At 46.0% G+C, this 12,017-nt stretch overlaps 2 protein-coding genes across 4 annotated transcripts in view; one reads left to right on the forward strand and one right to left on the reverse strand.

The window, feature by feature from the left end:
- Positions 1 to 6,021, forward strand: part of Rad54l (RAD54 like) — a 24,670-nt gene extending 18,649 nt beyond the window's left edge. For both annotated transcript variants that reach the window (XM_048351213.1, XM_048351214.1), the window contains exons 14-18: positions 293 to 416; positions 940 to 1,018; positions 1,312 to 1,491; positions 5,352 to 5,515; positions 5,612 to 6,021. In XM_048351213.1, coding sequence (XP_048207170.1) covers positions 293 to 416; positions 940 to 1,018; positions 1,312 to 1,491; positions 5,352 to 5,515; positions 5,612 to 5,822 — 758 coding nt within the window. In that variant the 3' untranslated portion in view covers positions 5,823 to 6,021. The remainder of the gene's footprint in view (positions 1 to 292; positions 417 to 939; positions 1,019 to 1,311; positions 1,492 to 5,351; positions 5,516 to 5,611) is intronic.
- Lrrc41 (leucine rich repeat containing 41) overlaps positions 5,943 to 12,017 on the reverse strand; it is a 24,175-nt gene continuing 18,100 nt past the window's right edge. For both annotated transcript variants that reach the window (XM_048351211.1, XM_048351212.1), the window contains exons 5-10: positions 9,534 to 9,794; positions 8,144 to 8,308; positions 7,958 to 8,056; positions 7,016 to 7,138; positions 6,745 to 6,820; positions 5,943 to 6,634 (exon numbers count right to left, since the gene is read on the reverse strand). In XM_048351211.1, the coding sequence (XP_048207168.1) occupies positions 6,415 to 6,634; positions 6,745 to 6,820; positions 7,016 to 7,138; positions 7,958 to 8,056; positions 8,144 to 8,308; positions 9,534 to 9,794 (944 nt within the window). In that variant the 3' untranslated portion in view covers positions 5,943 to 6,414. The remainder of the gene's footprint in view (positions 6,635 to 6,744; positions 6,821 to 7,015; positions 7,139 to 7,957; positions 8,057 to 8,143; positions 8,309 to 9,533; positions 9,795 to 12,017) is intronic.

The raw sequence follows: 12,017 nt of genomic DNA on the forward strand, positions 1-12,017 counted from the left end.
CCCAGGAAATGTGAATGCTAAAAAAAAATATCCTGGCTGGGGATATGGCTTAGTGGCAAGAGTGCTTGCCTCTTATAGGTGAAGCCCTTGGTTCGATTCTCCAGCACCACATATACAGAAAACAGCCAGAAGTGGCACTGTGGCTCAAGTGGCAGAGTGCTAGCCCTGAGCAAAAAGAAGCCAGGGACAGTGCTCAGGCCCTCAGTCCAAACACCAAGACTGGCCAAAAAAAAAAAGTATCCCGGACCATTGGAATGGCCAATTGGACACTGAAGAGTGCTGTTCTTCCCAGGTAAAATGCTGGTTCTGGATTACATTCTGGCCGTGACCCGAAGCTGCAGCAGTGACAAAGTGGTGCTGGTGTCTAATTATACCCAGACGTTGGATCTCTTTGAGAAGCTCTGCCGGGCCCGAAGGTAAAAAAGAGCCTAACCAGGCCAGCAAAGGGATGTACCTCCACTATTACTGTAGGAAGATTAGCTGGGGCTTGAACTCAGAGCCTGTCCCTGAGCTTCTTTTGCTCAAGGCTAGCACTCTACCATTTGAGCCACAGTGCTACTTCTGGCTTTTTCTGTTTATGTGGTACTAAGGAATCACTTCCAGGGTTTCATGCATGCTAGGCAAACACTCTACCACTAAGCCACATTCCCAGCCCAAGATTAGCTATTCTGTTTGCCAAGCTGTGCTTACATGAAGGACTTCTCTGGAAAGGCCTCTTTCCTTATTGTTGTGATAGTACTAGATGGTCTCTAAGCATGGTGCCTCCTGGTCCTTCAGGTATTCTCATAGGACAGAGTTCTGGACCTTAGCTCCTTGCCCTTCCTTAAGGTCTCAGGCTATGTATGAGCAGCCTCAAGCATAGTCAATCTAGTCCCTTCAATAGACTCGACTCCAGTTGGTCCTTTCTTTTTGGATCTTGATCTCTATGTCCCCCTTCAGGTATTTGTATGTCCGCTTGGATGGCACAATGTCCATTAAGAAGCGAGCCAAAGTTGTGGAGCGCTTCAACAGTGTATCAGTAAGTATATATCCTGGCCCTCTACCACAAGGGTAGTCACGTCATTAAGGGCCGGCAGATGCTGTAAGGGGACTCTGCTTCAGTTTTATTTTTGGGGTGTGGTGGATTAGGCTGGTTGGTTGGGCTGGAAACTGACTTTGTGGGTTGGGAATGGGCATGTAGTTAGACAAACCAGTGGCCCTCACAACTGGTCTGAGTGTGAGTATAGAAGGGTGAGAAAAGATCTGGCTGGGCTAAGCAAGTGCCAGTTTGAGCAATTATACAGGATCTTTTTCTTCCTCCTTTCTTTCCAGAGCCCTGATTTTGTTTTCATGCTGAGCAGCAAAGCTGGAGGCTGTGGCCTAAATCTCATTGGGGCGAACCGGCTGGTCATGTTTGACCCGGACTGGAACCCAGCCAATGATGAACAAGCCATGGCCCGGGTCTGGCGTGATGGTCAAAAGAAGACTTGCTATATTTACCGCCTACTTTCTGTAAGGATGGTGATAGTAGTCGAATGGGGTGGGTCTCTTCAGGACCACCTTGAACTGTTTTTCAGTGTCTCCTCTTAGCCTTTCTGCTTCTATCAGTGGCCACACTGTGGGCTTACCCTGGATCCCTTTCTGTTCTCCCTGCTTCCTCTACCTGAGTCTTCCAAATGCTCTTATTGTGCTCTCTAAATGCTTAGTCACATTCTTTTCCTTTCATATCTAATTTTTGCTATGTTGCTTACCATGTAATTTTTTCATATCCATGTCCTGTGGGACTAAGAAATGGCAGTGGCATGCTTGAGACCATCCATTTTATATTTCTTTTGGATCTTGTTGCTGTTGCCTTCTTTTTTTTTTTTAGGTTGGTTGTGGGGCCTGAACTCAGGGCCTGGGTGCTATCCTTGAGCTTTTTTACTCAAGGCTAGCACTCTACTACTTTGAGCCACAGCACCTAGCTCTCAGCCTCCTGGATAGCTAGGATTATAGGCGTGAGCTACTGGCGCCTGACTCTTGTTTCTCTTTATAGCTGATAGGCAGGCTTGAGCTCTGGGACTCTAATGTTCTCAGTTTTTATCACTCATGGCTACTGTTCTACCACTGGAGCCATACTACTAGTTTGGGATTTTTGCTGGTTAATTAGAGGTGGAGCCTCAGACTTTGGACCCTGAGAGCTTGTTTGGAGGTTCTAGCAGGGGAGCACAGCTACTCGTATACCCTTAACCGAAGACCGGTCGTCCTCTTTGACCGAGCACGCAGATTTGGGAGGGACACACATGGAGCAGTGAGGGAGGAAGGGACACCTGCCTAGCCAGCCAGATCAGCTGAATCAACCACGGCGATCAGTGGGGTGACAGATGTCACAGCCAGATTGCCCTGACATCCAGAGCCTCAGACTTTGTATTCTGCTTGGCTTTGAGCCATAGTCCTCAGCTCTCAGCTTCCTGAGTAACTAGGATTACATATACACTTTCTGTAGTCATTTAACCTCTGCTGTGCTCCTGACTCCCCAATGATTTGGGCAGTAGCTGTCTTCATTTCTTTCCCCAATATATGAATCATCTTGACGGAGGCCCATGCCATTTTTCTAGCACTTATGGTCTCCATGTTTCCTTCACTTCATTGCTAATAACCTAACTCCCACTTATCTAATTTACTCTAAACACCACACTATGGAACTTACTGGTCTCCAAAACAATTTTTCTATTCCTCTATCCTGTTTTTCCAGCTTTCTCATACCCTCTGTGTCTAGTTTAATGTCCTTATAATTTCTTCCTTTTCCCCAGTCTAGCTTAGTTTTATTACCCAGCCTGATCTTCCTGTGCATCATTTTAGTCACTCTTTCCTCAACATCCATTTCAGTTGGATTATTTTGTTTTCAGGTCTATACCAACTAAAATTTGCATTCACAGATTGGAACTACCTCAAATTTACTCTTTTTTGGACCATGCCTTATTTCCTTAAACTACCATTTCAGACCTTCACCACTTCCCTCAGATTTTCTCTTTAACCCTGTCTCATTCTTATACAGAGGCTGTCTTCTTTCACAAAGAAATGTATGCTACCAGGCATGAATTTTCACTTCTCTTACTACCCGTGATCTGCCTTTCCCATATCAGAGGGAGCAGAATCTGTTTCTGAGTCTCTCAATCTCTTCCCATCCTTTTTTTTTTGTCAGTCATGGGGCTTGAACTCAGGGCCTGGGTGCTGCCCCCGAGTTCTTTTTCCTCAAGGCTGGTACTCTACCACTTAAAGCCACAGTTGCACTTACGATTTTCTGGTGACTAATTGGGAGTCTCACAGACTTTCCTGCCCGGGCTAGCTTCAAACTGCAATCCTTAGATCTTAGCCTCTTGAGTAGCTAGGATTATAGGTATGAGCTACCAGCACCCAGCCCATCTTTTGTTTTTATAGTTGGTCAACTTCTCATTTGTTCAAGTTGTTCCCATCTTTAAAAAAAAAAATTATTTTGTTTTTTGGTGGTACTAGGGCCCGTGCTTGCTAAGCAGGCATTCTGCCAACAAATTTTCAACTCTTCATTCTAACCATTACCTTGAGTTGCTTTCTGTAAAATTTTTGTCAAAGTCTCCTTGTTCATCAGTCCTCTTATGCCACTGAACCCATCTCCAAATGTGCTACTGTGAGTTTCTTCATTGCCAAAAGAGGAAATTCAGCCAGGCTGGGGCTGGAGATATGGCCTAGTGGCAAGAGTGCCTGCCTCATATACATGAGGCCCTGGGTTTGATTCCCCAGCACCACATATACAGAAAATGGCCAGAAGTGGCGCTGTGGCTCAAGTGGCAGAGTGCTAGCCTTGAGCAAAAAGAAGCCAGGGACAGTGCTCAGGCCCTGAGTCCAAGCCCCAGAACTGGCAAAAAAAAAAAAAAAGAAATTCAGCCAGGCAACCCAGGGCTCATACCTGTAATCCTAGCTACTCAGGAAGCTGAGACATGGAACTTAGCCCAGGCAGAAAAGTCCTTGAAACTCCATCTTCAGTTAACAAGCAAAATGCTAGACTGGAATTATGGCCCAAGTGGTAGAATGCCAGCCATGAAAAAAATCTGAAAATATGAGGCCCTGAGTTCAAGCCCTGGAGCTCTTAGACTCATATATTTCCTTTACTTCATCTCCCCCCTACTCTTTTCCCATTCCTTTCTTCTCTTTCTCCTCTACCTTCTCCCATCTTCTTTCCCTCCTTTGGAGTGTTGGATATGGAGTCTAAGACCTTGTGCATGAATTTTGTCATTTAATGGCTCTTTTATTCACCCAATCATAGTCTTGACTGGTTGGTTTTATTTTCTTGAGATGTCTTTAATGTACTGTTCCTCTCCATCTCCTAAGGTCACAGACATCTCTCACTTGAATATTGTAAGCAGTTACTTAATTCTGTTGTGTTTCTTTTTTTTTGGTGCCAGTCCTGGTGATTGAACTTGGGGCCAGGGCACTACCTGAGCTTTTTTTTGTTCAAGGCTAGTGTTGAGCCACAGCTCCACATCTGGCTGTTTGGGTGCTTAATTGGGGAGAAGTTTCATGGACTTTCTTGCTTGGCCTGGCTTTGGAACTGTGATTCTCAGATTTCAGCCTTCTAAGTAGCTAGGGTTATAGGTGTGAGCCACTTGTGCCTGGCTTAATTCTGTATCTTTTGCCTTACCCTACTAAGTCTTTACTGCTTCTAGAATAAGCTTTCTAGAAATTCTACATTTGTTTTTTCATCACTTCTTTTTCATTCCCTTCACTCTGACATCCAGTTTTCTAATATAGTCTCAGTCCAATGCTTGTACTCTATCCTTTAGTTAGCCTGAACTTCCTGAATAACTGAACTTTTAATAGTTCTCCAAAACAGGCTTAACTTGTTTTGTTCCTATGTTGGGAATGCCTTCAGTTTGCTTTTAGGATTGAGCTCAAGAATAATTGACTTTTAGGCTTTCACATTATTCTAAATTCTTTTTGTGGGCTCCTGAGTATCCTGTAGATTTTTCTTGTTGTTTCTCTTAATTTGCTTATGTATCTGTCTCCCACTTGTATGTGACTTCAAGGACCAGGGGTCATATTTAATTTTTCCTTGCATCCTAATGTTATCATAGAGTCTGGCATTCAAATGACAATTATTAAGTGAAGAAGAGTGAGACTTGGTATGAGGGTCTGAAGATGCTGTTGACAACCTCAGTTCATCATAAGAGATTTAGCCAGGCCTTGACATTCTTCACTGACAAATAGCCTAAGTGGGCAGACATGCACAAGTCATGTTTCTAGGATCCAAATGGGGAAATGGGCCTTAGCTGTGTGGCTATAGTCAATTCTTGGGTTTCTCTATTCTGTCTGTATGGGGATTATGAGCCCTGTATCCCTCTACCCAACTCCCCTAGGCAGGCACAATTGAGGAGAAGATCCTCCAACGGCAGAGTCACAAGAAGGCGCTGAGTAGCTGCGTGGTAGATGAAGAACAGGATGTGGAGCGCCACTTCTCTCTGGGTGAACTGAAGGAGCTGTTTACTCTGGATGAGGCCAGCCTCAGTGACACACATGACAGGTGGGTGGAATGCCCATGCCATTCATTATCTTTGAGCTACTTGCCCAGTGTTGAAATCAGATCAGCAGTAACCAAAACCCTGTTCTCTAACTCCAGGCTGCACTGCCGACGTTGTGTCAACAACCGCCAGGTCCGGCCACCCCCTGATGGCTCTGACTGCACTTCAGACCTGGCTCAGTGGAACCATACTACAGATAAGCGGGGGCTCCAGGATGAGGTCCTCAAGGCTGCCTGGGATGCTGCCTCCACCGCCATCACCTTTGTCTTTCACCAGCGTTCCCATGAGGAGCAGCGCGGTCTCCGTTGATAACCAGCTGGTTTCTGGTGTAGCTTGTTAGAAGATGGATACAGGGAAAAGGGGCTCCCTGCCCTACAAAGCACTGCTGAATTTTGTTCTCTGGGAGAAAAACCATCAAGAAGGGCTGCATGATGTTTGCCCAAAATTTATTTTATAAGAAAACTTTTTTGGTTAAAAAAAAAAAAGAAAAGAATAAAGGTATGAAAGGAACTGAGACCTGGGAGCAGAGTGGTAAGCCCAAGAGGGAAGAGGCCTGGTAGTGAGCACTCCTACACTGTCTAAAGCTTGGGTCCTTGCTTGAGTAGGAAAAGCAGGAACCCTAGGCAGGGCGAGGGGATTGTCCTCAGTGAAAATGATGACTAACATCCTGGCCCAGGGTTCCCAGGGTATTGGATAAGAGGCCCAAAGGCTCGAAACTCAGGTGCAGGAATGCCTCTGCGGGGCCCCATCAAGGCATCCAGGACCTCAGTGCAAGGGAAGATGGCAAAAGACAAAAGGTGACAGAAAGAGAACGATAGGTGGCTGGGGATTCTGGGCAGCCCATGCCTCAGCTCCTGCAAGCTGATGGTACTGAGCATGGTTCTATGAGGTATGGGCCCCATCACATGGTGCTGACATAATCTGCAAAGGCCTGGGATGAGTCCCATGAGTCGCTAACCACGTGGCAGGTGGCCCGGAGCCGCCGGATGGCTTCCCTGGCTGTGACTGCATCCTGGTCCAGCCAGTTTTGGAAAAGGCGCAGGTGACCAAAGGCTCCACGGCCCCAGCGCTCCAGTCGCTTGGCAAATTCCAGAAGCCCATCTGGCTTGATACAGTTGGAACTGGTAGGAGTGACAGATTATTAGATATACAAGTAGCAACTTAGTCTTAGCTATATCCCTGAAGTCCCATCCCTTGTCCACCTTCCATCTACCCCCAGCCCCCAATGTACCTGATGTCCAGCTGACAGAGAGAAGAGGAAGAATCTTCTGAGAAAACATCTGCCAGGGCCAGTAGACCAGCATTCCCTGGAGAGAAGGGGAGAAGTGTCCATTACCTTCACCCAAGAAACCCAACTCTGACTGAAAAGCCCTCCTAGGTCATAGAGCCCCAGTTCACTATATTCCAGCCCCCAAGTCCCCAAAGGAGAGGTCTTTACCCACTAAGTTTCTATGTCAAAGGCCTGGCTCCTTCCCTCTCCCTCCCCAGGGTCTGGCCCCCACCCAGGCGGTTCCCTGGCAGCCGAAGGCCTTTCAGTGTGGAGTTGCCCTTCATAGCAGCAACCATCTCAGGCAGGAATTGGGCTGGGCGCTTCTCAAACAGACGACAGAAGGAGAAGGTTATCTCTGTCAAGAGAAATAAGAGTAAATGCTGACGGCTGCCATAAAACTGCTGTTTCCTCATCTGCCCTAGGAGGCCCTAGCAAGGTATGTGAACATTTTGTAGAGACCCAGAAGACAGGAGCAATCTATTCAAGATGAGCTAAGTCAGAATTTAAATGAGGAAGCTAGGCACTGGTGGCTCACATCTGTAATCCTAGTTAATCAGGAGGCTGAGATCTGAGGATTGAGATTCAAAGCTAGCCCAGGCTGGAAAGTCCATGAGACTCATCTATAATTAACCACCAGAAAATTGGAAGTGGAGCTGTGGCTCAAAGTGCTAGAGTGCTAGCCTTGAGCAGAAAAAGCTCAAGGATAGCACCTAGGCCTTGAGTTCAGTACTCATGACTGACAAAAAGAGTTGAAATAAGGAATTGAGCCTAAATGCTCACTGGAAAGTGGACCTGTATGGACAATTTTCATTCACTTCCCTCTATCCATTGACACATCTGCCACATCTTAGGAGAAAAGACTCATGGCTCCAGTGGCAGAACTCACTCCTACATACAGGTAGAAAAGATTTTAGCTGGCCCATCCTCAACCTCTAATGCCTTGCTCCATGCAAACAAAGGTCGCCAGAAGTTTTTGAGAGGAAATCACAGCAACCCACCTCCCCGTTTCTGTCAGCTCTGAAAAGGTAAGAAAATAGGACTTTTAGAAGGAAGGTCGCTGAGGTCCTATCTTGTAGTTGATACAAGGACCAAGAAAAGCACAGTGGTTTGCTAACTCAGTGGCAGAGCCATAGTGAGGACCCAGGAATGCCAAGGTTGGGGATTGGGAACTTACCTTGAAGAGTCAGATTCTGTAGCAAAAAGAGCACCTCACTCTGACAGTCAGCCAAGTTCATGTCATGGAAGCTTAGCCTTTTCAGGGCTAGGTTGTACTCTGAAAGAAGGTAGATAGATGCCCCTTAGCTTTTTCCCAAAAAGGAATGCTAGGTCTACAGGTACCCTCCTTTACCTAAGTCCTTACCTTTGAGTGTCTGCAACACAAGCCCAAAATCCTGGGGGGAAGCAAAGGTGGCACTATCCAGAGACAGCTGCTGCAGAGAACCCGAGGCCTTCAGAACAGAGCAGAGCAGAGGGGCTGGCTGGGCTCCTCGTGGAAATCCCATCTCCAGCTGTTCCAGGCAGTTCTCTGAATAGGGAGAAAATCTGTTAGCTGGCGATATCTACTCTCACCATAACAGGTTCCATCCTGTCTCTTTCCAGGGTACACTTTGAAAGTTGTTTAAAGAGTGGGGATATAGCTCCATGGTGTGTTTTCATGGCATATTTAAGGCCCTGGGTTCAATACCCAGCACCACCAAAAGAAAAGATTATTTGCTCTTAAGAGGTGTTTTATTTTGTTTTTTGCCAGTCCTGGGGCTTGAACTCAGGGCCTGAGCACTGTCCCTGGCTTCTTTTTGCTCAAGGCTAGCACTCTACCACTTGAGCCATGTGCCACTTCCAGCTTTTTCTATGTATGTGGTGCTGAGGAATCAAACCTAGGGCTTCATGTATATGAGGTGAGCGCTTTACTACTAGGCCATATTCCCAGCCCCAAGAGTTTTTAACTAAGACATAATCAAATCTAACAGTGCATACATAGTGGTGGGATATAAGACAGGAAATAGAGATATGCAGCAAGGACTGAATCTAAAGTTGAGTGTGTGTGTGTTTGTGTGTGTGTGTGTGTGCACGTGTGCTGGTACTGGGGCTTGAACTCAGGGCCTGAGCACTATCCTGAGCTTTCCACACAAGGCTGGTCTACAACTTGAGCCACAGCTTGGCTTCTGGCTTTTTGTTGGTTAATTGAAGATAAGAGAGATAAGAGCCTCATAGACTTTCCTGCCTGGGCTGGCTTCTAACAGTGATCCTCAGAACTCAGCCTATTGAATAGCTAGGATTATAGGCCTGTGTTACTGGCACCTGGTTTGTTCTTTGACTTGAGTGATGCCCCAAGTCTCAGCCTGAGTTCTGTTCTTGATTTAGACCCTTTTGCTGGAGACTAAGATGTCATGGCCATTCTACTAAGTTGGCAGTCTGTTCAGTCCAAGATTATCCTAAAGAATGGCAGTCTAGGGCTGAGAATATGGCCTAGTGGTAGAGCGCTCGCCTCGTATACATGAAGCCCTGGGTTCGATTCCCCAGCACCACATATATAGAAAACGGCTAGAAGTGGCGCTGTGGCTCAAGTGGCAGAGTGCTAGCTTTGAGCAAAAAGAAGCCAGGGACAGTGCTCAGGCCCTGAGCCCAAGTCCCAGGACTGGCAAAAAAAAGAAAAAAAAAAGAATGGCAGTCTAAAGAGGGAGCATAGTTCAGATTAGCCACCAATGAGAAGTGGTCCCTCACTTTCTTCACAATTGTACTGTGGTATTCACCTGGTATCTCCTCATCCCCAATTATGTGGCTAGGGGACCCAGCATTCCCTGGCACAGCAGGGTTGTCTCTCTGGCTTGGGTGGTCAACACGAATAGAGAGGACCCGCAGCAGGGGCAGGGCTCGCACGATGGCACGTGTCAGTTCCAGGATGGGCAGTGGTGAGAACAGGTCGCTGAGATGCAGGGCACGGAGACGGCATCCAGCCTGGCCTGACAGGGCCCGCAGGCTGTCTAGCAGGCGGAAGATGTTAGAGCCCAAGCCTATGGCAAACAAAAGAGTTTAAGTCAGTCATGGAAGTTTCAGCAGGGGTAACACTGAGAAAGAACTTCAAATATTGGTATTGACTGCTGTTAAGTCAACCTTTGGATCTGACTTTTTTCATATGATTTGCCTTCTTACTCATCTATGCCTCCTTTTCCTCAGGTAACCAGCAAACTGATGCCTACTATACTGGGCTATGCCCTCAAGAAGCTTCACTAAGGGCATGCTATAGGACGTGGTAGGGAAGCATGTGATTAGTAGCAGAATGCTAGGCCCAGAGCGCAGTTCTGTTTAATTTCCTAAAGAGGCAGGGCCTTGAAGGACGTATTAGATAGTAGAGTGGGGTAACAGAGTCAATATTGTATAAAGTCTTGAAAGCTAGTCTAAAGAGCTTAATTTCACATGTCATTAAATGGAGTCTGTTAAATGGAGTGAGTATGAGGACAATCCAGTAGGGAAAACTTTATAAGAATCATTGGGTAGGAATGTGGCTCACTTGATAGAGTTTTTGCCCAGTATGCATCAGTCCTGTGGTTTGATCCCCAGCTCAGAAGAAAAACTAAAAAGGATCTGGGAAGGCTGTGGTAATTACTTATTGCCAGAGGTAAACAATCTTCCCCTGAGTTATACAGACATTAATTCATTCTACTAAAATACACAGGATCTCCTAAATATGTACATATTCTTGTCTATGTAGCCTAATAAAAGTGGAACTACAAGCTGCTGGTAGCTACTCAGAAGGCTGAGGTCTGATTGTCATTCAAAGGCAGCCTGGGCAGGAAAGGCCATGAGACTCTTACAACCCATAAAGCACCAAAAAAGCTGGAAGTAGAGCTGTGGCTCAAGTGGTAGAGTGCTAGTCTTGAGCAAAAAAGCTCAAGAACAGAGCCCAGGCCCTGGGTTCAAGCCCCAGGACTGCATACCCTTCCCCCCAAATGTGGAATAGGAAATAGAGGTGTAGCCCAAGTGGCTAAAGTGTCAGCCTTGAGCAAAAAAGGCAAGTGGGGATATAAGACCTTGAGTTCAAGCCCTAGTACCAATACACACATACACACTTTTTTAAAAAGTGGAATTAAAAATGTGATAGGAACCAAGGAAGCAGAGTAGAATGGAATTATAAAAATAGGCACCTAACACCTAGTCTGACTAGGCCAGAAGGTATATATAGAGGCCTAAAGGAGAAAGTGACAGGCTCAAAATTGAAAAAAAAATATGCAGTGTATAAAGGGGGAAGCGATAAAAGAATGGGGGAGACATTTAAGATAACACCTATAGAAGTGAACAGGAATGAAAATGTTAAGTACGGTGGCTGGGTGCCATAGTGCAGGTGACAGGAGGGCTGTAAACTACAGGCTAGCCTGGGATACACAGTAAGATCTTAAGATAGGGTGAAAGAAGCAACAGTAGGAACTTGGAATGACATTTATATTTGAAAGAGTATGTGTGTTGCAGTGCAAACAATGAAGTCCAGGTGAGAGGAAATGGTTGTCTGAATTAAGGACCTTGAGAAACTAGATTAAGACAGGACATGACAACCAAATGCATTTGGAAGAGAGAATTACATGAGTTCAAGGAGATTCCAGGTTGGATGGGGTGATGTCTAGGTAACCTGCTGGATAAAATGGAGTTTAGAAGTTCAGAAGATTTGAACTATTATAGAATGGGCTGTCTTTAGCAAAGCTGGCCATTGAAGCCACAGGAATGGATGAATACACCAGGAAGAGTATGTAAAGTGGAAGAAACAACAGAAGGTAGAAACAATGTTCAGAGGGAGAAGAGTCCACTTTCTAATTCTCACAGGAATAGATGAAAAAGTATACACTGTATCTAGTAATGTGGACCTAGCAGCTCTGTAGGGGTAAGGGTGGAGAGGCTGAAGTGGGCTGTGTGGAGGTGGTGCAGATGACTTAAGTTTGTGAAGAGAGGAGAGAAGGGATGGAGGGAGGTGGTGTTTCTGACCGTTTTTAATATTTAAATGATGGAAGAGACAGTGGAAAGAAGGGAGGCAATGTACAATGTTTTAGAAACATGGATCCTTAACTAGGTGCTGGAGGTTTATAATCCTAATTGCCCAGGAGGCTGAGATCTGAGGATTGGTTTGAAGCCAGCCCAGGAGGGAAAGTCTAGGAGACTTTTTTTTTGGCTAGTCTTGGGCCTTGAACTCAGGGCCTGAGCACTGTCTCTGGCTTCTTTTTGCTCAAGGCTAGCACTCTGCCACTTGA

Source organism: Perognathus longimembris, chromosome 7, assembly GCF_023159225.1.
Source record: "Perognathus longimembris pacificus isolate PPM17 chromosome 7, ASM2315922v1, whole genome shotgun sequence".
NCBI classification, from domain to species: Eukaryota; Metazoa; Chordata; class Mammalia; order Rodentia; family Heteromyidae; genus Perognathus; species Perognathus longimembris.